At 42.8% G+C, this 26762-nt stretch overlaps 2 protein-coding genes across 2 annotated transcripts; both read right to left on the bottom strand.

The window, feature by feature from the left end:
- Positions 1-101: 101 nt before the first annotated feature.
- rilp (Rab interacting lysosomal protein) lies at positions 102-10128 on the bottom strand. Its single transcript, XM_076735689.1, has 8 exons — positions 9423-10128; positions 7722-7845; positions 5324-5445; positions 4127-4312; positions 3483-3652; positions 3152-3277; positions 2937-3035; positions 102-1653 (listed from the first exon to the last, which is right to left on the bottom strand). Exons 1-8 carry the CDS (start codon positions 9759-9761, stop codon positions 1527-1529), a joined length of 1293 nt encoding a protein of 430 aa, XP_076591804.1. The 5' UTR covers positions 9762-10128; the 3' UTR covers positions 102-1526.
- A 322-nt stretch (positions 10129-10450) lies between these two features.
- On the bottom strand, positions 10451-26297 carry prpf8 (pre-mRNA processing factor 8). Its single transcript, XM_076734714.1, has 43 exons — positions 26113-26297; positions 25338-25458; positions 25051-25219; positions 24708-24872; positions 24318-24536; positions 24002-24214; positions 23685-23810; positions 23431-23536; positions 22844-23034; positions 22581-22700; positions 22274-22463; positions 22072-22191; positions 21635-21769; positions 21381-21510; positions 21050-21246; positions 20571-20777; positions 19890-20053; positions 19646-19772; positions 19264-19456; positions 18931-19118; positions 18480-18718; positions 18148-18294; positions 17800-18010; positions 17529-17645; positions 17178-17425; positions 16907-17086; positions 16651-16786; positions 16310-16479; positions 16060-16189; positions 15819-15965; positions 15521-15681; positions 15169-15360; positions 14468-14705; positions 14224-14352; positions 13906-14019; positions 13601-13774; positions 13231-13424; positions 12863-13102; positions 12619-12760; positions 12323-12463; positions 12071-12210; positions 11661-11863; positions 10451-11141 (listed from the first exon to the last, which is right to left on the bottom strand). The coding sequence occupies exons 2-43, from the start codon at positions 25444-25446 to the stop codon at positions 10987-10989; spliced, it is 7017 nt and encodes a 2338-aa protein (XP_076590829.1). The 5' UTR covers positions 25447-25458; positions 26113-26297; the 3' UTR covers positions 10451-10986.
- Between the last annotated feature and the right edge of the window lie 465 nt (positions 26298-26762).

Here is a 26762-nt window from a genome sequence, read left to right as displayed (position 1 = left end):
AAGTTTTCATTCAAGGGCAGCAAAACTCGTGACACAATTTTTAAATGTGGCATTGTGGGTTTTTTCTTGAATCATGGAGGAAAAATGCATCGAGACCATTTCGATTTTCAATACAATGCCGTGTTTAATGGATTTTATTGGATCTTGAAATCTCACCAAAGCAGAAAATCCACATTTTTGATTGTATGTATCACACTTTGTCAATAAAGTTCACTCACATGGTAAGTGACATCTTAAATGTCTTTTCATCAGCAAAGCTTTCCATTACACACATGCTTACAAGAATAAATTGTGAACACAGTGTTTTGGGAAGACATGATCTGATTGGAAGGTCATTCATCGTCTCTCAGAAAACATAACACCGCTGGTCGGTCCCTGTGTGAGTAGTCCTATGGCCAGATATTTAGAGGGATCGGAGGGGTCAGACAGAGTAAATGTGGTTACTTTATGGTAACCCGTTGACTAATGGTGGTGGGATCTAAAGAAAAACAACAACCATTTCTCACTTACGCAAGGGAACACTAGCTTGCTTTTAAAGTAAAGTAAGCAGTCTGCAGAGGCTGGTGCACTACCCAGAACACGTGTGCTTATACGCACATATGCTCATGCGCATCAATGGCACTACCATCATATACACACCAGCCAAAGACTTTGGTTCTGTGCAATGACTGAAAGTTAAGAAAATATCATTCTAACGATACAACCAGTAAGTTAAGGCTTTAGGGGTTAAATGCACTCACCGCTGCAGGAGACTGGTAATATGACTAAAACTTTGGTTTTTTTTGTCCTTGAGCATGTATGTGCTTCAAATCATGAATAATGCATGAGTAAACACATGGCTTAAAAATTCCCCAACTGAGGTAAAAGTCACATGATAAATTTGAGGTAAAAACTTGATTATTAAATATAGAATTAACACCCTCTTGTAGAACAGAGCTTAACTTAATATAATGTTTTTCATTAATAGAAGGCAGACTTTCATTTCAGAATATATACCTTTGTAATGTCTTTGGTTTTTGTTCAAAAGATCTGAAGATCTATATAATTATCTACGTATATTAACCCCTCTCTCTTTTTTACAGACAATAAAACTTTGCTTACGATGTTGTATTAATACTTGAATCATACAAAAGGGAGTAACTTTTTTGTGGTGAGTTAAAAAAAATATCCCTCTTAATACTGCGGTACACTGTACCATATATACTGTAGTACTACATATGTACTTATTTATCACCTCTCTGGAAAGTTAAGGGGATTTGGAGTAAAATGAACAGAGGGGGAATTGAGATCAACATAAATCAAAAAAGAAAGGTGAAGAGTTTGTTTAAAAATGTTTACACTTCCTCTTTCCTCACACTCACAGAGCTTTTGTGTTATACACACTGGTGCTGTGTTCAAACGTCCATGTAATCTCTTTCCTGAACCACAACCAGATTGAGGAAAAAGTTGTGACTGACGGAAGAAGGGTTTCTGTTTCCGATCAAAAGGAGACAAACTTGGAGAAACCTCTGTGGTCAGTACCAGACTCAGGAAGACGGCCGCTGCTCCGTCCTATCGGCGGCCTCTGAATCCCCAATGATCTCCCAGCTGGAGGCGGAGTTGCTCATGTGGGTGGGGCTCCGGCCGCTGCCAGACCGCGTCAGGAAGCCAAAGCTGCAGCCGACAGAGTAGGAAAGACAGGCCTGAGGTCAGATCTGTAGTCAGGGATTACAGCTAAATATAGTCCAGGATTGACAACGATCTCAGGACAGTGAAAGCGTCAGCAGACAGACATGAAACTGCTTTGATTCACAGATGATGTCTGCTGTGTTTTTATAGCAGTGGTGGTTTGGGGCCATTTTTATTGCTCTTGCTTTGCATTTAATGCGAATTACAGTGAAAAGTGTCACAGTTATTAGAGTTTAATTAATCATTCTTCTTCATAAAAGCTCTCTACTTGTTTTTCTTTGAAGATTCTGGGCTAAAAAATATATCTATTTATGCTAACCCTAACCCTAACCCTTATGTTATTTCAACACAAAATGTGCAACAGATGCATTAGACTGGCCGTCCACCAGAGCCAAAAAGACCCATGACACATCTTAACCCAGCTGTATTTTCAGTCCTGGCCAGACAAGAGTCATCAAAAAACACATTCTTCACTTAATCAAACTCTCAGTCAGATGCTTTCCCTCACTCAGACTCAAAAGTACTTTCCCCAGTAAGATTTCCTTCCCTGCAAGTCTTAGCTGCTGGTAATTCCCAGTCCCTCCCTTTCATTACTTGACTCAATATATGCACACTTCTGGGAAGACAGACTTAACTTAAGGGTAAAAGCACGAAGAGGAGTAATAAGCCAACTTAAAATCCACTTTGTAGATTTGCTGAATTACTACTTGGAAAATTAATTCCTAATTGTGCTTTAGTGTAAACATACTATGAAAATTAAAGACTGTACAAGCTTATATTGATATTTATATTACTCCAAAGTAAAGCATCATGCTTCTACTGATGTAAATCATCAGGAATCACATCTCTTTTGTCACATGGCGTTTCTCTCTCTCCTTCCCATGCTTCAAGCAAATGGCATTAGAACAATCCTCATCTGGCCCGTCCAGAGAAATCCTCTGTAATCTCTGTGTCAGAAGTACACAATTACGAGCAAAACCAAAACCACTAGCCTTTTTACTGATGAGCTCAGGTCACTTCAGTCATTTTCCCTACAGTATATAACACTTTAAAGCCATGCAAGAAAGAGAGTTGACCTATATTTTCTCAAAGCAAAAACATAAGCAAAGATAGACACTGAATCAAAAATATCAAACCACCACTGTCAACAACCTCAGGGAAGAAATCTATACAGACGAGGACATCAGCTCAGGCTTTCTGCAGACCAGTAGTGTGCTTTCCAGTCTGAGCGGTGAAGTGTAGCAGAGTAGGGCTGAAGTTGTACTCACAGATTTTGGATGCGTGACTCAGCTGGTTTGTCAGTGCCGTCAACTTCTGTACCATCAACTTCTGTCTGTCCGAACAGAGAACTCCTCTCCTCCTCGTCACTAGCAAGAAGAAAAAATACTTAGAAAAAAGTGTGTCTGCTCTCTGCTGAACACATTTCTACACTGGACGGTTACTTCTGGAAAGGATGAACGTGTGTCGTGCATGTAAGAGAGACCTGCTGCTGCATTGATCGACAGGCATCCCAAGCATCTTTGCCTTAATGAGCTTTCTCTTCTTTTTGATGGCAGAGCGGACAGCTTCTAAAAGGAAACCTGGGCACCTCTCCTCATTCAGGATCTCCCTGCAGAAACACACAATTATTTGCGTTTATGAACAGTTCTTTAAAACTCAGCGTATCAGTGCTAAGAAACTTAGGTTTTACCCACATACCCAGCAGATGATGCGCCTGCATTTAAACTGACCCCAATTTACAAAACTGTGCAACTTCCAAGTGAAATGTTTTCTCAGGAGGACAGCAAAACAAGACAGACACATAGTATACCCACCTCTGATAGTAGTTGAGCTCCTCCTGCACCAGGAACAGGTTGGTTTTGAGCTCGTTCCTCTCGAAAATGATGTCACGCACTTCCTTCTTGGTGAAGCACGGCTGATCAGGATCCTTCTGGTCAACCGCTGACTTTTTCACTGACTCACGAGCTGTTTGACTTGGACTCGACTGATGGGAGAATAGAGTGATCGGGTCAGGGAGAAAAGAGTAAGCACAACAAAAATGCAGAATGCTTCTTTTGGTTTGACAACTGCTATTTGATCAGTAATATAAGCTTCTCAAGACCATAAGTAAGTGTAAAACTATCTCTGAATTTGAGAAATAAACCTGCCTAAGCACATTTTTTTTACATGTAGACTACCATATAGTTTTTTGAACATGAAAGTGAGGAAACATTTATTAAGTATACATATACATATATACATATACATACATACATACATATACACACACACACATATATATATATATATGTATATATATATACACACATATATATATATATATACACACACACACACATACACACACACACACACACACACACACACATACATATATACATATATATACACATACATACATATATATATATATATATACATATACATATGAGCAATCCTATGTAAGAGGTTTGCATACAGGGCTGTTGCTGTAGGTTCTGTCCAGCTGTGCTTGGAGGTTTTCTATCTCTTTGTTTTTCTCCTTCAAGTCGGCCTCCATGTCAGCCTTCCTCTCCACGGTGCTCGTCAGCTGGGTCTGCAGCACGTTCTGCTTGTGTCGCAGCTCCGCGTTCATCTTCATGAAGCGTTCCAGCTGCTCCTGGAGCTGTACACACCCGCGAGCAAACACACGTATGAAATACAATTTATAATCATGAACTGTGGCAAGAAGACCCTCTCAACAGATTTAAAGTCAAAAATAGACAATTTTTAATGTTTCCTACCAGGTATAAATATAGTTAAAAACCAACACAGCAGGGCTGAACATCTATCTGTATCTGAGAGTGAGGGGAAATGTCTCTATGCATGGTAATTGGACCAAAGGTCTGGAGGAAGGCGAGGGCAAGGAATGAAATGACACAGTGTCAACACAAGTGCAGCTTTCATTTTAAGAATGAAAAAAATTCAAGATATCCATTAGAGCAAACAGAGACTCTTGTTCAGCTGACCATTAGTAGATTTTTTTTTTTTTTCAGTCCTTCATTTGAGTCAGCTGACTGTGAGCAAAAAGCAAAGTGCTAAACAAACACACACCCAGTTATGGCCGCTATTTAAATCATGTGGTACACATGCCTTGACACACATACAGGCACACGCACGCATAAACGTGCGCGCGCGCGCGCGCACACACACACACACACACACACACACACACACACACACACAGCTGTGAAAGCTGTAGCTGCGGGTGAAAACTCTGCCCAGACTTGTCTTAGTGAAAACATTACCGACTGCTACACGATACGTTATTGTGTAATTATGTGTTACAAGGCTCTATATGTACAAACATTAAAATTGGGTAATCTTTGCATGACAGCAACTTCACAGACACTATAGTTTTTATGAAAAAAAGCCAATATGTCTTTCAAAAAACCGACTTTTCTAGCTACAGCCATATATATTATTTAAGTGTTTGGGTGTCCACATGTTCCTGGTGGATGGCAGCTTTCTCTCTGCTTTTCTTTCCACTCTGGAAACCCAGTACCCAATTCAATGACAGAAAAATATTCCTTTTCAAGCTGGGAACTACTGTGAATGAATGGTTGACTTTTAATGAGAATGTGTCAGTGCACATGGGCAGAAAAATCATCAAATATCTGTGTTCGTGTCTCCTTACCGCCTCCACCTCTTTGGAGATGGTGGTTATCTCCTGGACTTTGGCTCTCAACTCATCTCTCTGCTTGTCCACCACCTGCTTCAGCTTCAGCATCACCTCTCGCTCTTGCCGCTGGACACGGTCTGAGCACATATGCACACAGACACACACACAGATACAGTATAAACTTAGGTTCAGGTAAAGAAAATGCTGGCCCTTTGTGAAACCTTTTTTTTCTGTTCAACTGAGCAGTGATTGTTACACTGATAGCTAATAACACACCTTTACTGATATATAGTGTTGAATTACCAATAATGTAATAAACTTACCATAGAAAATAAAGAAAACAAAGTAGAGTCATGACTGGACACAGGATATGAAAATAAAAATATACAACTAATCTGGATAGTTTGATTCCAGTTATTCCTCCCATGTATACGGTGACAAATACAACCATGATAACTCTAAAACCTCTGAGACAGTGAAACTAATTAACACAAAACAGAGGAAATCTACACATAACAGGTTATCACCACATAACCTCAGGGTTACACAAGATAAATACCTTAAATAAAGCATTGCAGAAGTGACAGAGGACACTTCACATGATCTTGATATGTTCTGTGCAGACTTAAAGGTTCAGCTCACCAAATCACAAAAGCCATACGGGATCTCTTACTTACTCCTCGAACTTTGGTTCAACTTTGGTTTTATGTGCCAAGGTGTTGACATACGGGTTTCGAAATTTATCATCACATGGAGGTAAACAGAATCTTTTGTAGTTCTCACAGCAGAGAGATCGAGAAAAGGGAAAATTCAACAAAAACTTTTTTCCAGAGACAAAGTTCCAGTAAATCAGGATAATACACAAACAGTTCTCATCTGAACAATTTTTTCACTAAAAAGGAAAATTGTTCACAGCGAGATTATCTGGAGTACCTAAGTTCAGAAAGACATTTTACTGTTGAGTTTCTATGCGTGTTTTTTTATCCAAACAGACCACAAATACTATTCCATTCACCTCTGGAGTATTGGAGTGGAGGGAGAAATCTCTGACGTGAATATCTCAAACCCCAAACAAATGAAGCCAAAGCTATCACACTGTCAGATACCATTCATGGCAAGATGTTTAGATAAAGTGGTGCAGCAGCAAAAAATAAGGTGTATCTTTTAGACCATATACAGCTTCCCTTAAAATTAAATTCTTTCATATAAACTGAAGAAATAAACAGCACATTTCAACTTCACCCCAGCTGAATGAACCGTGGGAGCCTGGGAGCAGTCATTCATCACACAAAATTACTGATCACATTTACCTGCCACATGGCCTCTTGTCAAATAAATCAGAAAAGTATGTAAACAGCATGTTTTTCCTGTCAGTACAAGAAAACAAGAGTCTGCGAAGCTACTCCACCCTCTTGCTTGCAGTTTCCTCAATGCTGAGGTTTATTGGTGAACACAAGAGAAGGAACCAGGGATGATTTCTTTTCATTTCACTTTGTCAACCCAATTATTACATAAATATATTGATATATTACATGTCAAATGGAGATGACCTTTACCAACAAAGCATTGCAATTATTTATGCTTTTCGGACAAAATATTCTATTTAAATTGCAAAAATACAATAATTATGCAATTTGAAGGAAAAATCTTATCTGCAAATTTCCAGTGCATCGTCTTCATGCCCGCAGGGCAAGCACAGCTCTCCTCTATGTCCTCTCCTACCTCTGAGACCATCTGCTACTTCAAAAATGAACTATAAACACTGCAACAACCAGTTTGACTGCTTTCAGTCTCAGTGTATACGACTGTTAGACTACTGCTTTGAATCTGTGCGGTAACTGGTGCAGAGGCATTTTCACAGAAAATACATATATTTGCATTTTTTGACTGCAGCAGGAAAACTACATAACCAAATGACCCTGATGTTAAATGTTTGTTTAAAAAAAGGTGATGGCAATGCTGGGTAGGTCTTAGGGGTGTTCAAGGGATCATCATGGCACTCACACCAAATTCAGGTTCAATTCTGTTTGGAAAAACTACATTCCTGTTCGAAGTGCTTCTAAAAGCAATGAGGTACACAGCATGCTATCTATTTGTTGTATGTTGTTTAAAACATCATAACTCACACTGTGGATTTAGAGCTGTCCTAAAAACACCAAATGTGTTGTCCACACATATCCAGTTTAGACTGTCTTCTCAACTCTCACAGATGAAAATCCCCATGATTCCTTCTAGTTTTATCTCCATTTTGGGGTGGGATTTCAACTGTCATGAGTACTATAAACAATATGTAGTGTAGAACAGTGAACGACTGCTTTTGGAATGAGTAAGTCTTTTGGAACTGATCTGGGAAGTAACTTGCCAAACACAGTCCAGCCTATTTAACATTTAACTTGAAAATCCTGGCACATACCTTCCTGTGCATGGCTGCCCTTCAGCCTGCTCTGCAGCTCCACCCTGTCCTCCTGGAGCTGCTGTACCTGGACCTGCAGCTCCTCACACCTCCTTCTCCACTGCTGCTCCTTCTGCTGCAGCTCCTGCTTGTGAGGATGGGAGACAGATAATAAGAACATGACCTCAGAGATGGGACATTAAGCTTTGTTAAAGTCTCTTGAGCATGTCTGCATTTGGCTTCTGCAAGCAAAGGCTGTGTCCAAGCGGGTGTGCCATTTGGTTGTTAAGTAATTACAGATGCTTTGTTGAAATGGCTCCAAGACATTTCAACAGCACTTTCTGTCTTCTGAGGACCACACCTTTTCAGTCACTTGCTTAGCACTGATTTGAATAAGTCTTACATCCTGTGCACTGATACTATTATTAAAGTGTAAAGGGCTACACACACAGATGCGTAAGGATTACCATAAGAGATTTGATATGATGTAGAACAGGCAACGATGTTGGTTAAACGGCGTAGAACAAATGCTTTCTTAAGACTTTAGAAGTCTGATCAATGTTATTTAAAGACAAATATTTGCTTTGCCTTTACAAAACAATTTGAATGATTGGTTGGCACAGTCTCACAACAATAATGTCCCTTGTGGTGTTAATAAACTATAACACATGTACTACAATGACCGGCTCCTGCTGTGGAAGTACAGTGCCAACTTCCCTCTGTCAGTAACTGTCCTCATGTCACGGCAGCATTTTACTGTATCTTGTTTTATCTCCTGAACTAGCTCAAACTGCACGAATTTCATACAACACTGTAGCATAAGCTGTATGCAACTTGGCCACAGATGGAGAATAAAGAGTATTCATTAAAGAATGAATATTGTGTTTTAGAAGTTAACTTTCTTAATTAACACCAAGTGAACTTAGGCCACTACTGATGTGCTAATTGTACATGACGTTAGCTAACAGCACGTGAATGTAATACTTTTATTACTTCCCGCTGAGAAGCTTTGTTGATTAGCTAGCTAGCTTCTTTTTAGCTGACTAGCAGCTAACATTGGTTTCAAAACTATCCAACGAATGACAGTAAAACCACTGCTGTGTCGCACAACCTATCTTAACATACAAAGTTTACACGCTAATGGTAACCTATTCACCATTAGAAACAGGAGTACTGATATAAAGGTTAAATACCCCCACTGGGTGAGCTACAACACCCCCGTAGCAGTCCTGCCATGGCCACTGTTGCCTTGACGACACAGAGCGGCGGGGCTGGTATTTCGGATTAACGCTAGCAAACTGCTATCGTTTAGCTTAGGGACCTATAACATTTTATATCATAAAACGTCATAGCTCAGATAATCATAAATAGCGCTACACACAGCGTAAAACTCCCCTTTCACGCTGTCTTACTATGCTCTTCACAGTCCTTTCATATCTGTAGCGTTTATGTTATGCTTCTGCGACATGTGGATGGTGTCGGCCATGTAACGTTACTGCAGTTGGCCTCCGGCCTGCATGTCAACTGACATAATGTAGCTACATGTTTGTCACGACACTGAGTAGAGCAGAAACAATTGTTACTACCGCTTACATAAAGCACTGTCGTACAGTTTTAACACTTGTATAACACACACACACACACGGTGGGGAAAAGGCATTGGCGCCGTTAGTATATTGTTTATACAGTACTGTGAGGATTAAAAGCCCCCACGTTTCTCACCCGTATTTCACTTTTATCGTTTCCCTCTTCGCTTTCCTTCCCCACACGTTTCTTCTGCTTCTGCAGCTGAATCGTCTCCAAAGTCTTGAGCAGCTCCTCTTCCCTCAGATTGTGAGCATGGTTCCTCGACGCGAAGCTCTCCAGCAGCTCCAGCACTTTCACTATTCTCGGCACCAGACCCACGACGCTCTCTTTCCCGCAGCCATCGATAAGTTTCTCCACCTCGGTGCCGATCACTTTGGCAATTTCATACACATCGTCCACAGTCAGAGCCGAGAACGTCCTGTCAAAACAGCCCTCAGTGGTCCTGGTCTCTGGATGTGCTTCAGGTCCCTCCATGTCTGGAGTCCGGGCAGCTCACTTCACATATTCTACATCAGCTATCGAAACCGACAGTGCGCGACACTGACAACCAACCGTGACACGAGATAAGAAAAGTGAAAATGAGCTCGTGCTGGTGTAAAGTTTAACGTGAGTGCATTGCTGAGCCCACGCTACCGACACGCCTCAACTTGACCTGCTCCTCTTTCAAAACACGTCATGCATCTTCACGCTGTGCTCACGTTAACACAGCAAAAAAAAAAAAAAAAACAAGGACATCGAGTACTTTACTAAACACTGTAACGTAAGGCTGGACGATCCAGGACAGCACTCATGCAGGATCCTCCTACTTTTCTGACCAATGTAATTCGAGCACACACACACAAACTACATGCAGAAACCCGCCTGCCAGGTCGAGCATACTGATGCATGCACCAGAGCGTGAACATTCAATTTCCTCTGCAGAGCTGCTGCCAGAGACAATGACCTTTAACTGTCCAATACAATGTCAATCACATCACTAAAGTAAAGGCAGTTATATGAGAAGGAAAACTACACTTAAGTAGGACAAACTACAGCGCTTAAGCAGGACCCAAACCAGGCTGAGTGCTCTCCTGTGGTCAGTGTTGACCTCTGGCTGCTCCAAATAGGGAAGCAAGCCTAAAAAGAGTTCCCTTGTTCAGTCAAAATGAATATGAATGCTAAATGCTTGTCTTCTAGTGAACAGATCTTGTACAGTTTTATTAAAATATCAGAATTACAGCAGATTACACTATGACATGACAAACACTTATCAAAAAAAAGGTGATCTTTATTTAAACCCAAGCTACAATGTCACAGTCGGTGCAGTACAACATAAGCAACAGGGCATCACTGGCATGAAAATACATCTTTCAATTTCATTTCTCAAAGGGCTAAGGGGAAGCAAATCTTTATCCCACCAGAAACAATATTAATTGTCAAATATTACACTGAAGTATTGTGTACTGTAAACTACACACAAATGCACATATGCTTAGATGTTGAAATGAAGCCTTACTATAGTAAAAGAGGAGACAAAACAAAACATTTGTAGAAAATATCAAAAACATTAACACACTCCTAAAACATCCTGAATGCTTTACATAAAAATTTCCAATCATCAGTTTCATGTGTTCAATAGAAATATTACAAGGGCTGTTCTGTACTGGCTCCACATAATTCCTGCAGAGCTATCTTGAAAATGTGTGCAGAACATCTGCTCTCAGGCATACATGTCCTCGCGGTCTGCGTTATAGATCTCACCCTCCTGCAGTGAGGCAAAGTTTAGGAAGTGCGAGGGCCGGTGGACTTCATGATAAAACTCCTTGGGATTGGCCAGCTGCAGGTCGTACTTCATGTTGGGGTCATGGCGCACACCTGTAGCGAGACAAGTGAACAAAATGTTTATTTGAGCTCACCTTCTCTGCCACTCCTGTATGTATTCTAGACTTTGGTGTTACTGGTTTGGGCACTATGAGTGCCATCTAGTTCCATTATATTTGTGAGAAGGCAGATTCAGTTTCCACAGTCAATAGAACTACAGAACTCTGCAACTCACACCAAAACGATGTAGATGGATAAACAGTAGTACAGGTAAGAGGCAAATAGTGTATTTTTGATTTTGGTGAGAACTGTCCCTTTAAGATGACAGTCTCACCTTATTTATCCACTGTTCATAATATTTAAATAACAAGAATACTGTGTATTGAGCTCTGAAGCAGAACTGGACAGTAAAATCAATCAAATTGACACAGAAACAGAGCAGAGATATCAATATATGGCACTGGTTTTTGTCACAAAGGAAAACAAGCAGCAGTATTGAGGATATAAAGTTCATCTGTATATGAAAAGAAAAGTTACTTTAGATTAAAAAAAAGATAAAGAACAGTTACTAACCCATGAAGTTGTAGTTCCAGGACACCTGTCCAGGCACCATGAAGAAGCCCAGGAAGCGGTCAGAAAGCAGCATCTGCACTCTTTCATAGTGGGATGGCAGGTAGCCTTTCGGGTTGTTGCCCTTGTCTGTGTTCTGGCGACCCCACTCATAGCCACTGGGTGTCAGCTTGTAGGCTGTAAGTGTGCACGAACCTGGGGTGAAGCTGAAAACCAGAGGAAAAATTAATTTCAGTACCATTCAACTGACAGCCATAACTTTACTATGCAGTCATTACTGTAATCCATCAGAGTTTTAAAACATAGCAGAAAAGGAAAACCAAGAGTCTGTCTCAAAAAAAGGCTTGACAGAATCAATTTTCTCCTACAGTTATCAGTGCTTTAATGGACAATTTTCTTGTTCTGAAACCTACCTGCAAGTGATGATGATGGTCTTTTCTCCATCCCAAGAGGGGTTGTCAGCCATGATCTTGGCATGGGTGGTGACGTCCTGTGGGGACAGCTGGGGCGACTCATTAGGCTGCGTATGGATCCAGCCGAGGGGCTCCATTTCCTTTGAGGAAAAGAAAGAAAACTGTTACGAAGTAGCCAGTACAACAAACGAGCATCCATCACAAAATGGTAAGAATGAGCTGCAACACTCTCAATCTGCTTGTGTGTCTTACTTTGAGGTACTCATGACCAGGCAGCTGGTTGGGCAGATGGACAGTCTGGTGTGTTCCCCACTGTGGCACCATGACGATGCAACGGATCTCCTTCACCTGGGGGTTGTCTGGTGGACTGGTGCCATACAGATAGCCTGCAATCTGGAACAACACAGTGCACCATCAGTATCTACAGACAGTTAAGTTTCTGTACTTCTCACACAAGTGATGAGGGAGATGTCAAGGTTTGCATCAATATAATAAGTTTAAGGAGACAGTTTGTCTCTGAACTGCAGTCCTATGAATCCCCTACATACCTGTGCTCGCAGATCTGAGATGCAGATGAACTTCTTCAGGACGTTCTTGGGCAAGATGTAGGTGTAGCCCGTCTCCTTGATGTCATCAGATGACACATAAATGTGGTTGGTTCGGAGATGGAGGTTGGCAGCAGATATGGCCCTGAAAGGTGAAGAACAAGGAACATGAAAACCAACTGACATGGAAACAAAGATTCTGACTCAATCTTTAAGGGAAACAAGACTCAAAACAGTGTCGGCTTACCTGACTCTCCACTCGGTCTTAGAGGAGAAGGTCTGGGTCTCATAGTTTGAGGTGGTGGAGGTGATGATCTCGTCACCGTGCTTGTTCACAGTTCGGGTCTGTGTGGCCGTGAGCTGCGACTGCTCTTTAGTCTGCTTTTCAATCTCGGCAATTTGCTGGCGCTGCTGTGATGGAGCGGAGATCTCCATACCCAGGATGATGTCACGGATCTCAGACTGGGTCAGTGAGGCCACGTTCACACTTGATGAAGACAAGGAAAGCATTGACTACTAAACGCAGGTCTAGCTTTAATCTGTTCTATTGTGTTACAGAGAGCAACATATCATATTTGATTCAGGCCAATATTCAGCCCATAAACTGACACTTACTTGTTCTTTTTGCCGTAATCTGCCAGAATGAGATCTTTGAGTTGCACTTCCACCTTGATCCACTCCTCGTCAGTGAGCGTGGGCCAGATGTGATGGGGCTCAGTGATGGTCGTCTTGTCAGGTTTCAGGATCACCTTGGCTCGGTCGTTGTTGACGTGGAGCGCTCTGAGGATCAGGATGAGTCGGGAGAAGGCCTAGAGATGGAGCAGACCACCAAACACAAACTATTTACACAGGGGAATAAGCTGATGTCATGAAAAATAATTGCACCCCAATGAGCTTTACTGAGAAATCGGATCAGGTACACGACACAGGGAGATGAATTAAACGCTTTGAATTTCAGGCTCCTGTCAGACAGGATGAAACTCACTGTGTAGGACGAGATGGTCTTGAGCCAGTCGTCATAGAGGTTGAACAGCACCATCTGAGGCTCTGTAGCCTTCAGAATCAGGTCTCCAAACTTCTCCACCTTCAGACAGGCCTGGAAGGGCAGCTGCAACTCAGAACCTTTGATCACAATGTTGGGGAAGTCGAGCAAGTGGACCTAAACAGAGAAAACATTGGCATTAGAATGGGAAAGCATTGTGTGTATACATCCAACTTTCAGAAATACACAGAGATGATCCCTCATGGCTTATAAGTATTACAGTAATTATTAGCACAAATGAGTCTCACCTCCAGAGGATCCAGCATGCCCTTCCTGGTGACAATGATCTGTTTTGGCTGCTCCTCCACAGGGAGGGAGCGAATCAGGGCAGCCACTTCTTCAGCTGTCTTCCATTTGGCCAGCTGCAGAGATACAGGAAGAATAAAGTCAGAGATTTGAGAGGGAATGAACATCAGTGTTTGGGACAAGTATCAATGTAGACACTTCAAAGTGGTAGGAGGGTGCTTGAGTGCGCCTGTGCCACTTGTAGATGAGGACTACAGAGTTAAGAACTTCATAAAAATTAGCTGCACTGTTTCTGTAATACAAAGAAAGCAGGGCCAAACCTGTCCCAGACGTTTCTGTCCAGCCCACACAGATGTGTGAATGATCTTGAGGAAGAGCTGGCCAGTCCTGGGGTTGAAGATGAAAATAGCTCCATTGATGGGCTTCGTGGTCAAGTTGCCCTCAAAGGTCTGTTGAGACAGATGAAGAATACATGTGACTAAATTCAAAAGGACGCAGTATTTCCAAAACTAACAACTCTTCGGTGAATTACTATTGAGGATTAAAGAACAGGTCAGTCCTCACCTTGTGGATGGTGACTCGGTACACATTGGTGTCATCTACAAACCAGATGATCTGGTTGGAGAAGAGTTCACCATAGTTCTGTGAGGACAGGTAGGGCTCAGTGGGCTCGGACGAGTACAGCTGCAGACCTTTGCGGATGCGCTCCCTGAGCACGTACAGGGCAGGGTTGGCCTTCATGATCTTGGCCATGGCCTGCTGGATCAGAGGCTTGCTGCCAGGGAACCAGTTACCATAGCCACTGTAGAGGAGATAAAATGACAGAGTTAAATACTGGCTGGAGATTTTTTTTTTTTTCATTGATATTCCCACATTAATACTCAGAGAAAACTAACTTAAGGGAGATCAGAGTACCAGACACCATTTGCGTGTCTGCTGATGTGACCTGCTACTGCAGAGTTACACTCATGTTGAACAAGTTAGGACATTAGTGTGAAGACTTCAAAGGCTACTGCAGAGCACACTTGTTGACATGAACAAGTGGATGTCAAAATCCAGGCATTGCTGTTAAGCATACAGTCTTTTTGGATTGCCTGTTCTGGCCTGCTGTAGAAAAATGGTGGTGTAAAATGGCAGCCTCAGTGGATGAGGACCGACTTCCTCTGTAGATATAACGGGCTCATTCTAAGGCAATGAAAACACAACTCTGAACCCCAAATCCTACACACTGAACCTTTAAATAAGAAAGATATAACAATCCTAACCTGTGGAGGTTGTAAGCCAGGTCAATGGCAATGAGCACCCCAGTGGGGGAGGGGTAGATACTCATGTTGTCGGTGGTGTAGTCCAGGAACTTGGCCCTGGCGTAGCGCTCGATGTCATGCGAGTCGTAGTCACCCCAACGCAGCTGAATGTCGATCCAGTACTTCTGTGTGGTGGTACTGTCCATCACATCCCTGTAGGAGGAGGTGAGTATAGCAGACTCGATAAAAGGACCTTTCAAACACTTCCATGATGACAGTTTATAAATTCTAGTCTTCAGAGCAGCTTGTGTAACTTGAAAATATTCAGTGACTTTTTTTTGGAATCGTGTAAATAAAGCTTCAGAAGTCATACTTGGAGTCAGCAAGCAGAGAAGGTCGAGAGACGTTCCACTTGTATGACGCAAAGAGGAGGATGTCTGCGCAGGATGAGTTCATCTTGTACGACTTCCTGGGGTGGATGGTCTCCTTCTGCACAGTCTCAATCTCGAGAGCATCCAGCTCCTGATCAAACACCTGAAAACAAAAACAAGTCTCATCATCATTGCAGGAAGACCAAATCTTTAATAAAGCAGGTAAAAAGCTACAACAAGCACGAGCTGCAGAGTAAAAAGCTAGTCCATAACAAGGCAAATAAAAGAAATGAAACCTACCTGACAGAGATCCATCACAATGCTCTCGTGAATCTTCTGCCACAAGTGAGCCCTGAAGATCTGAATGAGGGAGATCTTCAGTGTGGGGATCTTGCCGTGCATAAAGATTCCTGTCAGGTCGAGCTGCACCTGGAAACCCACATACACCTAAAGACAGAGGAGAAAAATGTAAGATGCTTAACCTTTTCTCCAGAAATATAATCTGGGAGGATAAAGATTTACAAATGTTGGTTGTACTGACGTTGGCTCTGTTGATGGTGGGAGACCACCACAGTGTGAAGCGACGGTTGGGGATTTGGTTCAGACCAGACCTCTGGGCATTGGTCAGCTTCTTCCATTTCATGGACTCCTCAAAGCCACTGGCCTTTTCCCTAAAGTCCAAAAATTGAGACAAGTTAAGTGGAAAATGGAAACCAAACACAGAAAGTTAACCAAGTGCAAAAGTATTCTGGTTGGTTAGACAAGCATTCTTAGTGTCAAAGTGCTCTCACCAGAACAGACCCTCCCAGGTGGGAAAATAAGTGCCTTTGAAGAGTGTGTGCTCCAGGATGCCCTCCACACCGCCCAGGGCCTGGATCATGTCTGTGCGGTAGTTGTTCAAGTTCCACAGTTTGCCGTCGTGCCTCTGGTGGGTCCACCAGAACGGGTTCTGCTTCAGCACCTGCACACAATCAAAACAGTGGCGTCAATAGATATATGCATGTTGGTGGCAAATGCAGAATGTTTAACATTATAATATGTCAACATCCAAACTGTAAGCATTTTCATATGTTAATGTTAGGATTCATCTCAAAACAGCGTTACACATGGGGCTGAACAATCTTCATCATACCTGGTACTGTTTGAAATCTGTCCTGACTCTCCAGCCTTTGTCATAGGCCAGTGTGTGTCTGTCCTTCTGGAAAAGCGTGTTTATACGGGGGATTCCTCTGTCCCACGAGTCCTCCAAGTCTTCCAGGGTCAGACGCCTGAAGCACAGAAGACACACTGTTTGCCTTATCTAGTTTCAACTCACATTTGTTAACTGACCTATGAATCCTAGTTCTCTGCTGATGTGCCAAATAAATGGCACCTGATTAAGCCAGTACCTGTTCTGGGCAATGGCCTCCTGTCTTTTGAGGGCGTACTCAGCCCAAACTCTCTGGGAGTCGATGAACTCGCTCTCCCATGGCTGAATGTAACGATACAGGTTAGGAATAAGCTGGTCTTCTTCATGGCTCATTCCAGACCTGAAGTGGGTGATACCCACATCTGTCTGCTTGGACCACCTGGTGGAGACAAACATGAATGAAATCCCTGTTTGCTAAAGAAATTTACAAGAGAATTTAATGACAATAAGCAGCCTGCATGCTTACTTACCGCAGGTCTGACTGTGGAATAAGCACATGGCCCATCGACAGCATGCCAAGGCCACCCAACTCTTTGGGAGTGTAGAAGACTACAGGAGGGAAGCGGCTAGGCATTTTGGAGTTGAGGCCGATCTTGATACGTGTTTGGATCTTGTTCTCACACTTGACCAGCAGGTCCAGGAGCTCCTGTGTGTTGACCACAGCTTCACGGAAGTACGTCATCAGACCGATCAGAGCCGTGTTCCATTTGTTCACAATCTGGAGGAAAGGACGGGACACGGTGAAATATGAGGTAATCATCCCCAGCATGACTTTTCATAATTTTTACATCTGCATGCTACAGCTGCAGGGTTTTGCTGACCTTGGTGAATGTGGTGGATCCAGAGGCCATCAGGATCTGACGTACTCTGTTGTGGAAGCGCTGCATCGATTCATCATCAACACGCAAGAAACACTGCGCTGTTCTCTCTTTGGTTACCTACAGAGGAACATAAGACAGCAGCGATGTAATTATAAAAATGCAAGCATGAGTACTATTATTAAATACATATCCAATACTAATTGTATGAACACAGTTGTCAAAGGGGAGTCGTTAGAATAACAATAGCTTATTTTGGGCTTCAGTTCCTCACCTCATTCTGCAGGTTCCACACACCGTCCTTGTGTGTGAACTCCTCATAGCTGGTGCGGCACTTTGGCAAGATGCGGCACTCAAAGCCACACATGTTGAAGAGCAGGTTGGGGTTGTCTTTGCTGTAGACTGATACAAAGCTGTTCTCCCACTGCACAGTGGTCACTGATCTGGGCAGGCGGTTCTTGATGTCCCAGAACACGGCACGTCCACTGGGAAGGTTAAGATTAGAGAAGTTCTGGCTAATGGTCTCCAAAGCTGGTAAAATAACTAATATTCAACATAGAGTAAGATCTAATAACACAATACACTTCTATCTTAAGAGTCATAGTCTTGAGATGGGACTCACAGGTTGACATCATGCTTCATCAGTCTCATGCGGGCATCACGGGGCCAGCACTTCTTGTTGTTATAACCCACGATGTTCTCATTGTTGGGGTCTGGGTGCTCGGTCAGATACCTCTGAATCAGATCTCTGGCCTCATCAGCAGAGAACCTATAGACCCACAAAAAAGCCACAACTTACAATTTCAGTTTATCAGCAAAAACTCACCGACATTTGGAATCAAGATTTAATCATTTTTAAAAGGTAAGGCAGTTTATACAGTCAACAGAGAAATATCTCCAAAAGCCATATGTTAGCAACATCTATCATTTATGATTTCGGTGATTCAATCCCACCTGAAGAAGATGTGGATGCGGTCGATGTAGCGGCAGTACAGTCGGATTGGATGGGCGCTCTCCGTGGCTGTGTCTTGGAAACTGAGGAAGTCATTGGGCATCTGAGGTGGGCCAGCCATCTCGCTGGCACGGTGCAGGCCAAGCACCAGCAGGTCCATCACCAGGCCGTAGTACTGGACAATGAATGAGGCGAACTGGAGCCCCCTGATGATACCGTAGGAGTTTGTGTGGTTCATATCCTGGATGGACGAGAGACCAAGAGGAAAACATTTTGATGAAATGAGAGTAAAAACTCAGATTGGCAGCAAGTTCTTAAACATTAACTGAGTGATACACAAAATCAAGTATGTCTCAACACTGAGTCTGAAATGACCTACCAGGGAGTTCTAAGGAATTATCCACAAAGATTATCAAGGAATAAGTTACATGTGAAATGAACGAGTGTGTTTACCTTGTAGTTAATGACCACGTTGTTCTTGGCTGTCATGTAATCAGCGATGTTGTGGTCAACAATAAGACGCAGCAGCCTGTTGAGCAGAGTCAGATCAATCTTCTCATACATCTTCTCATAGCGGGACTCCAGCATCACGTTGCACTCTCCCTCCGCAGTCTCCCACACGTCCTGTAAGTTGTTGATGCCTGAGGAGAATTTGAAAGACCTTTCAGATGTTTGACTTTTTCCTGCTATTATATCAGATGTGATGCACGTCAAACTTTCATACAGTAACCCTCAATTATATATTCTTTTCCCTTCACCATAGTATAAACCTGAGCAGAGCCTGACCTTGGCACCACTTGTAGACCAGCAGTGGTGGTGGCTCAGTGTCGGCAGGTTTGATCCAGGGTGGGAAGAGCCGTCTCTTGTCCGCCTCGTACCACAGGTACTGGTCCAGGTAGGCATCGGTGATCTTCTCCAGGGGCTCCACATCATACACCGGCACCAGATGACTGTACAAGTCCATGAACTCGATGCCCACCTGCAAAAGAAGTAGTAGTTCTGTAACTGACAGGAACTGAAGATGCAGGGTATGAAACATGTTTACAACAACGACATTAAAGAAATTCAGAGCGATGACAATTAGCTTATAGTAAAGATTTCCTGCAGTGGTTTAGAATCAAATTTAAGTATTTTTTAATTTTTTGTATCTGCTTATCTTGGTCCTGACCTCTTTGAAGGCTCTCTGTGTCAGCAGGTGACGTTTGATCCTGGACAAGGCCTCGTGAGGATTGTCGTACGCCTGCTCTATCAGGCCCAGCTCCTCCCTCTGACTCTGGTTCAGACGAGACTTCACACTAAGAGACACAGAGACACAAATGATTGACGTAGGAAATAAAATATTCTGGCATTTGTGCTGCCTGGTTTTAATGAACACTTGCAGACAAAAAGGTGGTCATGTTGATGCTCTTTACCTGTAGGCTTCCTTGAGCCTCTCCAAGGCCAAGATGAGCAGCTTGGTGTCATGTTTGTAGGACAGTGGAGGGAAAGGGATGGGCGAGAACCGCCGACTCTCCAGCCAGTGAACGGTGGTGGTGTAAATGGCTACAGCCTCTTCAGCTGTGATGTAGGGGCCGTCCTGTAGGCAGAACATATACACTTGGATGTAGAGATGAAATGGCACTCATTTTCTAGTGTTTGTGTATTCAGTTAATAGAAAATGCAAATGTGGGCAATGGGAACAGGCTAAGGTAAGAAAAATGTAATTAAGACTGTAAATTATCAGAAGCAGTATCAGAATGGTGCGGGGCCGACTGCAGCTGCAGCCAGTGATGAACAAGAGTCACCATTCATTTTAATATTCCTCAAGTTCTTACGCACAGGCAAGCAGACCAATGCAAGTGCGCCTTTGTAAGAGGACTTCAGTCAAAACTTCACATGGACTTTGTGTGGGTGCATCATATTTGTCTTTTCCCATTGCTGAATGTAGAAGGTTGATAATCAGCCACATTGATTATTGAAGATTGCCACATTGAAGATCACTGACCAGAGTGCTATTAGTATACCTAATCAACACAAGTTTGCAAGAAAAAGGTGCTATTTATACAATGGAAAAGGTCTTCTCAATTTTTTCAAGCTTTTTTTCTGTGTGTTACCTTCAGGTAGTTGTGCTGCCTCTCCTGCTCAGCCTTCAGGTACAGACGGGTCAATCTCCCCAGGTTCTTCTTGCACACTGTCTTGTCCACAGTGGCTCCACGGCGGATTCGCTCACGGTTGTAGTGAGCAGTGTTGGTCCACCAGTCGGCTTTAGCCTTCACGTAGCGCAGGATCATGTTCTCGATGGGAGTGGGCAGGCCTGGCACCTGCAACGATGGTGAAAAATTGAGAATCAATATTTTGTTAATTCTTGCACCCCGTTGCAACAACTATAATGGTGTTCTTTTATCTTCTCATTGTGAAGTTGTTGCATTGTAAAGGGAAATGGTTCTTGTGTGACTAGATGATGTCTGGGTTCTGTTCCCAGTGTCTACATTATCTGAATCAACAATTCCAAGATGAAGAAAAACAGACCAAAATATTAACTTCAAGTGCTGAAATCTTAATGGATCTAAGTGACATTGCACTTGATACTGACCTTCCAGGGGATGTTGGCCTTCCAGCACCTCCAGGACTCACTGAGGTGCTGCAGGATGGTCCTGGCCTTGTTCTGTTTGATGCCCTCAGGCATCATGTCCAAGATGTCATGCATCACAGCAGCACGCAACTCCAGGTCAAAGTGAGACTCCACACGCTGTTTGGTCACTGTCTTGGCGACTCCCTTGGAGTGACGTCCTGTTGGGGCAATCGAAAACAGCTGTTGCTTAAGCTATATGTACCCTACTGACGCAAACCTCAGTGCCTCATACCATTTTGTTGCTGAAATAATAGTGGCCACCACAAAAACATAGAAAGATGTATATGCATACCTTCAAACTGCCTGGCCAGCAGATTCCCCAGCCACCTCTCCAACAGTGGAGTGATCCCCCTCATGAAGAACAGCCACACTCTCCAGCCAGGAGCCCAGAAGCCACAACCTGGACCCTTGCCCACGGGACCCTGATTTAAAAAACAAAACAGAAAATCAGACTGAAATCTAACTTTTACATGCCAAGCTGATGACAAATCTGAATATCTTCAATACACAAACAGTTGTCAGATCAAATACACTGTGTTTACTTACAGTGTTGAACCGGTAGTAGATGAGATGCTTCAGATCTTTGCACATCCGGATCTGTCTCATCAACTTGTACTTGTAGCGGTACATGCCTGTCAGCTGACCCACATGGGCGAAGATGTACTGCAGACCATCAGCCAACTATAACGCAACAGAGGTGAAATTCTATTACTCAACTATGAAAACACTGTAAAGTCATCTTGAAAACCATGTCTAACTAATGCTAAAAGATCACCACTGAAACCAGACAACAAACTGATCACACTTTCCATAAAGAGCAAAAGGACAGCTTAACAGAAGTGAAAACTTCCTCAAAACCTGTCACTGTGGCTTTAATTATCCAGTTGGTAAAGTAAATGGATTGCACATGTAGAAGGAAAATGAATGCAGGTACAGCTCAGACACAGGTGAGATGCACCATGCAAAAGTGTTGCTAAACTAACCTGGAAGGCATCAACGTTTCCCAGTCTGTACTGCACGTGGCTGTCCACCACCAGCTTGCTGAGACGCAGCACCTCTCTGCACAAGTGGAAGGCATTGCCGAATCTGGACTTCTTTCTTTCCTGGGGGACAGAGGACGTGTTCATTTAGGCACAACGTCATGTTAAAGGAGTTAAAGAGGTAGATCTTCCCCAGACATTGTACCTTTGTGGTCAGTGTCTTGACAGGCTTCAAGTTGAAGTTGTAGTCCAGATGCAGGTAGTTGAGGTTCTTACGGTGGATCAGCAAATTGAGCATGTTGTAGCCCTGTCGGCAAACCTGCAGACCCACTTCCACCCAGTCCAGCTTGGTGGACTGAAAGAACTTGGTGGCCTTGAAGGAGCGGAACAGATACCTGAAAGATAACATAGGAAAAATATTTGCTTTAAAACTTATTAATAAGCAAAATGACAACTTCAATTTGCAAGACGGGGTAACAGGAAATCAAAACAAAGCGTCTAACAATGCTCACCTCTTCTTCTGGGCCTTGGGTGGTCTGTGTTTGAGAGCATTGAGCACATAGTACTTGAGCAGTTTCTGGTATGACACACGCACTTTCACTGGCTGTCCTGCAGGGCAGTGCTCACGGTACCTGTAGAACAATTTTACAACTACCATTTAGAATTTGTCAAAAATTATCATTTCACATCTGAATGAGATAAACCAAACCATTTGTTTTCAATCCGCAGATTAGGACACATTTAGTCTGTCCCAACATGTTGGTAGTTTACTCACCAGTTCTTGATCAGGGGAATATCAATGGCACGCCTCGTGCGCCCAGATCTGAGGTTGAAGGGTCTCGGTGCCCACAGCAGAGCAATGCCGTTGGCTGTGTTGTCTGTGTAGAGTGGAGTCTCCTTGAGGAAGGGCTCCACATACTCAGGAAGCTCAAACTCCTCATCGTCATCAGGGAGAGGCTCCTGACTCTGGGTGGGTGCAGGAAATTACAATGAGAACTTAAGTTTAGGTTAAAGAGTGACCTTGCTTTTAAACAGAATAACTAAATTTAAAGAGAAAAGATCTTAATGTTCATTCTTGTAGGAGTTTTACTCTAAATCAATCTGAACTCTAAAGTTTAAGTAAGTAGAAGCAATATCTGAATGGTGAAGGGCCAACTGCAACTGCAGCCAGAAATAAACAAGACTCACCATTCATTTCAATATTCCTCCAGTTCTTACGCACAGGCAAGCAGACCAATGCAAGTGCGCCTTTGTAAGAGGACTCATTCAAAACTTCACATGTGATTTGTTGTGAGTGAATCACGCTTATCTTTTCTACCCAACATAGAAGACAGATAATCAGCAGAGATGAGCCACACTTACCTTGACAGAGTGTCTGTGTGAAATGGGGTTGATCAGCGGGTCGAAGTAGAACGCCGGGAGATCTGGATCCTCTGTCTTGATAAACACCACATTAGGTGTGTGATACCTGCAGGCATAAAGTCATGAATATCTACACATTGCATTTCTTAGTCAATGTGAAAGATATTAGTTAAATCTAAATTATTTTTCTACTATTAATTTAAATTATTCTCCATTGAAATTTTAAAGAAATAACTCCTTCATTTATTTCTTACCAGGTGAGGTGGACGTGGTGTGGCAAGTTGTTGTACAGGTAGGGGAAGGCGATTTTGTACTCTGTCCTGATAGGCTGTCGGATGATGATCTTGTTGATGTCGTTGAACTCATTCCAGTCTTCATCCCTGTGGCAGAAACAGGGGAAGAATCAGCCTTGGCACTACTTTTCTAGCATATATTCTTGATGTTTTGTTTGGGGTTAAACACAACTACTATTCAAACAATTACAAGAGTTATGTCCTTAAAGCAAGGTCCGCTAAAGTGAATAGTGTAAAGTCTGAAGGTCTATCATCCATCAAAAACAAGAGGTCCTTACTGGAGGTTGATGTCCCTGACCAGAGGCTCAAACTTTGGTCCCCCTGGGATGGCCATGTTCAAGGCCTTAGAAGTGAAGAAGGCCTTGAGGTCAAACAGATAAAAGTAATTGAAATCCACAAGGTCTGTCAGCAGCTGATTGGCCAGACGGTAGAGTGTGGACATCATGGGCAGCGTGAACTGCCAGCGACGGTAGGTAGTGCCATTCACAAACCTGAAAAGAGGAATAAATTAATTAGCATTTTATTTTGCAAAGTACACATCATCTGAACAATTTAAGATGTCTGTTTTAGAAAAGGTGATTTATAAAGGCTTACTTGGCAGTGTCTTTGAGGGGCTGGTGCTCATAGAACCACTCCACACACGAAGAGTCCTCCTCAGGGTCCAGCTCCATCTGAATGGCCTCCAGTGGTTCTACATCAAGGATGTTGTCAGCATAGTCCAGCGGTGGCTCCTCATCATCAAATGGTGGAAAGCGCATCCTCTTGAAGTGCCGCCGATCACGCTTCTCACGACGCATCATGATCCACATGGTGCTGGGAAGAGGATAAGGAATCCCAATGATTACATATATTTAAGAAATACAAAGTTCAATGCACTTGAAGTAGTGATTTTTCTGTTGTGTAACTGACATGTACCACAAACATGATAACATAATAGTACAGCATGGAGTGCTTTACATCACTAAAGACCACAGTCTTTCTTACCCCCACTGCGCAATGTAGACTGGCTCTATGACCCAGGGAATTTCATTCACAAAGGAAATGGCTCCAGTGATGTGGTAGAGGACAGGCACATCTCGAATCTGTTCCCAGGGCATAGGCATGTTTTCCAGCAGCTTCAGCACTGCATGGGGCATGTACTTGAGGGCACTGTTTTATAAAAGGAAAGATACAGGATGAGCTATTTGAGGTTATGAATCTTCTTCACCAGAGAGCAAACGAGTCAAAATGTTAAAACAACAAATTATGCACAAAGGCAATTAAATTTAAGCTTAAGTGTACATCAAATTCTACATAGAGGTATTTATTATGTATGTTTCATTTTTACCCGAGGTACACTCTCTTGTCATGCCGAAACTTTCTATTGGTCATGTCTCCATGGTCCCTGATGATCTTGCGCACATGCTCTGGTGGCATGTCTTCCTTCTGAGCATCCACAAAGCCAAACTTTCTCTTTTCTGAGTAGCGCTTTGCCTGCAACTGCTGCCATTTTCTTGCTGTAGAGTTGAAGGACATTTAACACATAATGGTAAAATTAATAATGTCCATTACAGATATAGCATTGAGGTTTTAATGAAACCATGAATGTGCTGCACTGAGTAAAATCCAACATACCTTTCTCTTGCAACTTTTCCTCAGACATAAAGTCTGGGACTGGCGCAGGAGGGGGTACACCTGGTGGCATCCCTGCAGGGACCCCTCTGTAGGGGAAGGTAGCTGCCATGGCGTCTCACCACTGAAAGCAAAAACACCAAACAAAAGACTTTCAATTAACACAAACAACAACAAGGTTGGACATGTTTCGGTTTTACGTTTGTATGCTATCACCGCTTTGGGGAAATGGGTTTTAAGTATAATAGCTATAATTAAAAAACTAAAACAAAAAACATTACGAGTCCGAAAATAATGAGCAATGAGCAGGCCAGGTTCTGTAAAGTCCGAGAAGCCGAATGAATGTTGTTGACTTGGCTACATTACCCAAGTCTAGGCATTTTACACAATTTTCCCATTGCACATTAACTTGTTGGCAACTTCACATTATTGTCACCATTCCAATAGCTAGCCGACTATGCGAGTGGTTAGCTAGCTAGCTAGCTTAACAACATGGCTTCCAGTGCGGCAAAAACGTAACGCGCAATTTAAATTACAGCACATCTGACTCATTTCCCGGTCGGAGTTTTTAATTAAATACAATATGAGTAATGAATTATTTGCAATAAGTAACACACCGAGTATGCAAAACATTCAGTCGATGGTGGTACTTTGGTTGATAACCAGGCCAAGCGTGGACGAAGCGGTAAGCTAGCCAAATGCTAAAACTAGCATGGCTGCTAAAGACTGAATGTTAAGTAACATTAACAAAACCGAAAATGCTTGAAACACCACGCACCTTGCCACCTTTGCTCCCAGGGTAGTTTCCAAACGTTGAAGACGGCCTTGTTCCACACACAGTGATTTAACACGACATTTCTCTTTCAATGCTGTGTTATCCTTGTTCCGACTCACAGTTGTGTTGATTTGTCTTCACAAAATTGCATCGCGCACGATGAACGACGGTAGCCACACGATGACCGCAATTCAGTGGAAATCACAGACAACAGTTACGCCGCATCCAAGTGTTTTTACTACTACACAACGAGGACTGTACGTCGAAAAATACGCAAACGTGTAGACAGGCGCAATTTCGCAAACACCCGGATGTACACGTTTCCGGCGCACTACTGCCCCCTACAGTGTTGGGGTGTAAAATACAGGGTCCAGTCGATAATAGAGGATATATAGTACATTTTCGGCTACACAAAAGTCTTTTCCTTCTTTAGACAAGTGCATATACTTATCACAAAACTTATTACTATTCCTGACTCTCAGATAAAACGCTGCGATGTTAATTTCTTGTGTAAGTCACTTTTTGGGTGTTCGGAGTACTACATATGGAACTGTATATATTTCTACTACAATATAATAATTGGTTTTCCCATACAAGTCTGTCATGATAGGGTTTTTGAAATGCTATGATGTGTAGAGGTTAAAGCCCACATA

Source organism: Chaetodon auriga, chromosome 7, assembly GCF_051107435.1.
Source record: "Chaetodon auriga isolate fChaAug3 chromosome 7, fChaAug3.hap1, whole genome shotgun sequence".
Lineage (NCBI taxonomy): Eukaryota > Metazoa > Chordata > Actinopteri > Chaetodontiformes > Chaetodontidae > Chaetodon > Chaetodon auriga.
The sequence above is the reverse complement of the archived record's forward strand: the minus strand, read 5'-3'. Positions and strand labels throughout refer to the sequence as shown.

Bases quoted from the DNA above. Each gene is read 5' to 3' on its own strand.
- rilp (XM_076735689.1), bottom strand. From the start codon at position 9,761: ATGGAGGGACCTGAAGCACATCCAGAGACCAGGACCACTGAGGGCTGT. The intron at 3,653-4,126 runs GTATGCAAACCT...TTCTCCCATCAG, and splicing joins GAACCTACAGCAACAGCCCT to TCGAGTCCAAGTCAAACAGC. The intron at 3,036-3,151 runs GTCTCTCTTACA...TCTTCTTGCTAG, and splicing joins GTCGATCAATGCAGCAGCAG to TGACGAGGAGGAGAGGAGTT.
- prpf8 (XM_076734714.1), bottom strand. From the start codon at position 25,446: ATGGCAGCTACCTTCCCCTACAGAGGGGTCCCTGCAGGGATGCCACCA. The intron at 22,464-22,580 runs GTGAGCATTGTT...GTTATCTTTCAG, and splicing joins CCCAAGGCCCAGAAGAAGAG to GTATCTGTTCCGCTCCTTCA. The intron at 21,770-22,071 runs GTTAGTTTAGCA...GTTGCGTTATAG, and splicing joins GAAACGTTGATGCCTTCCAG to TTGGCTGATGGTCTGCAGTA.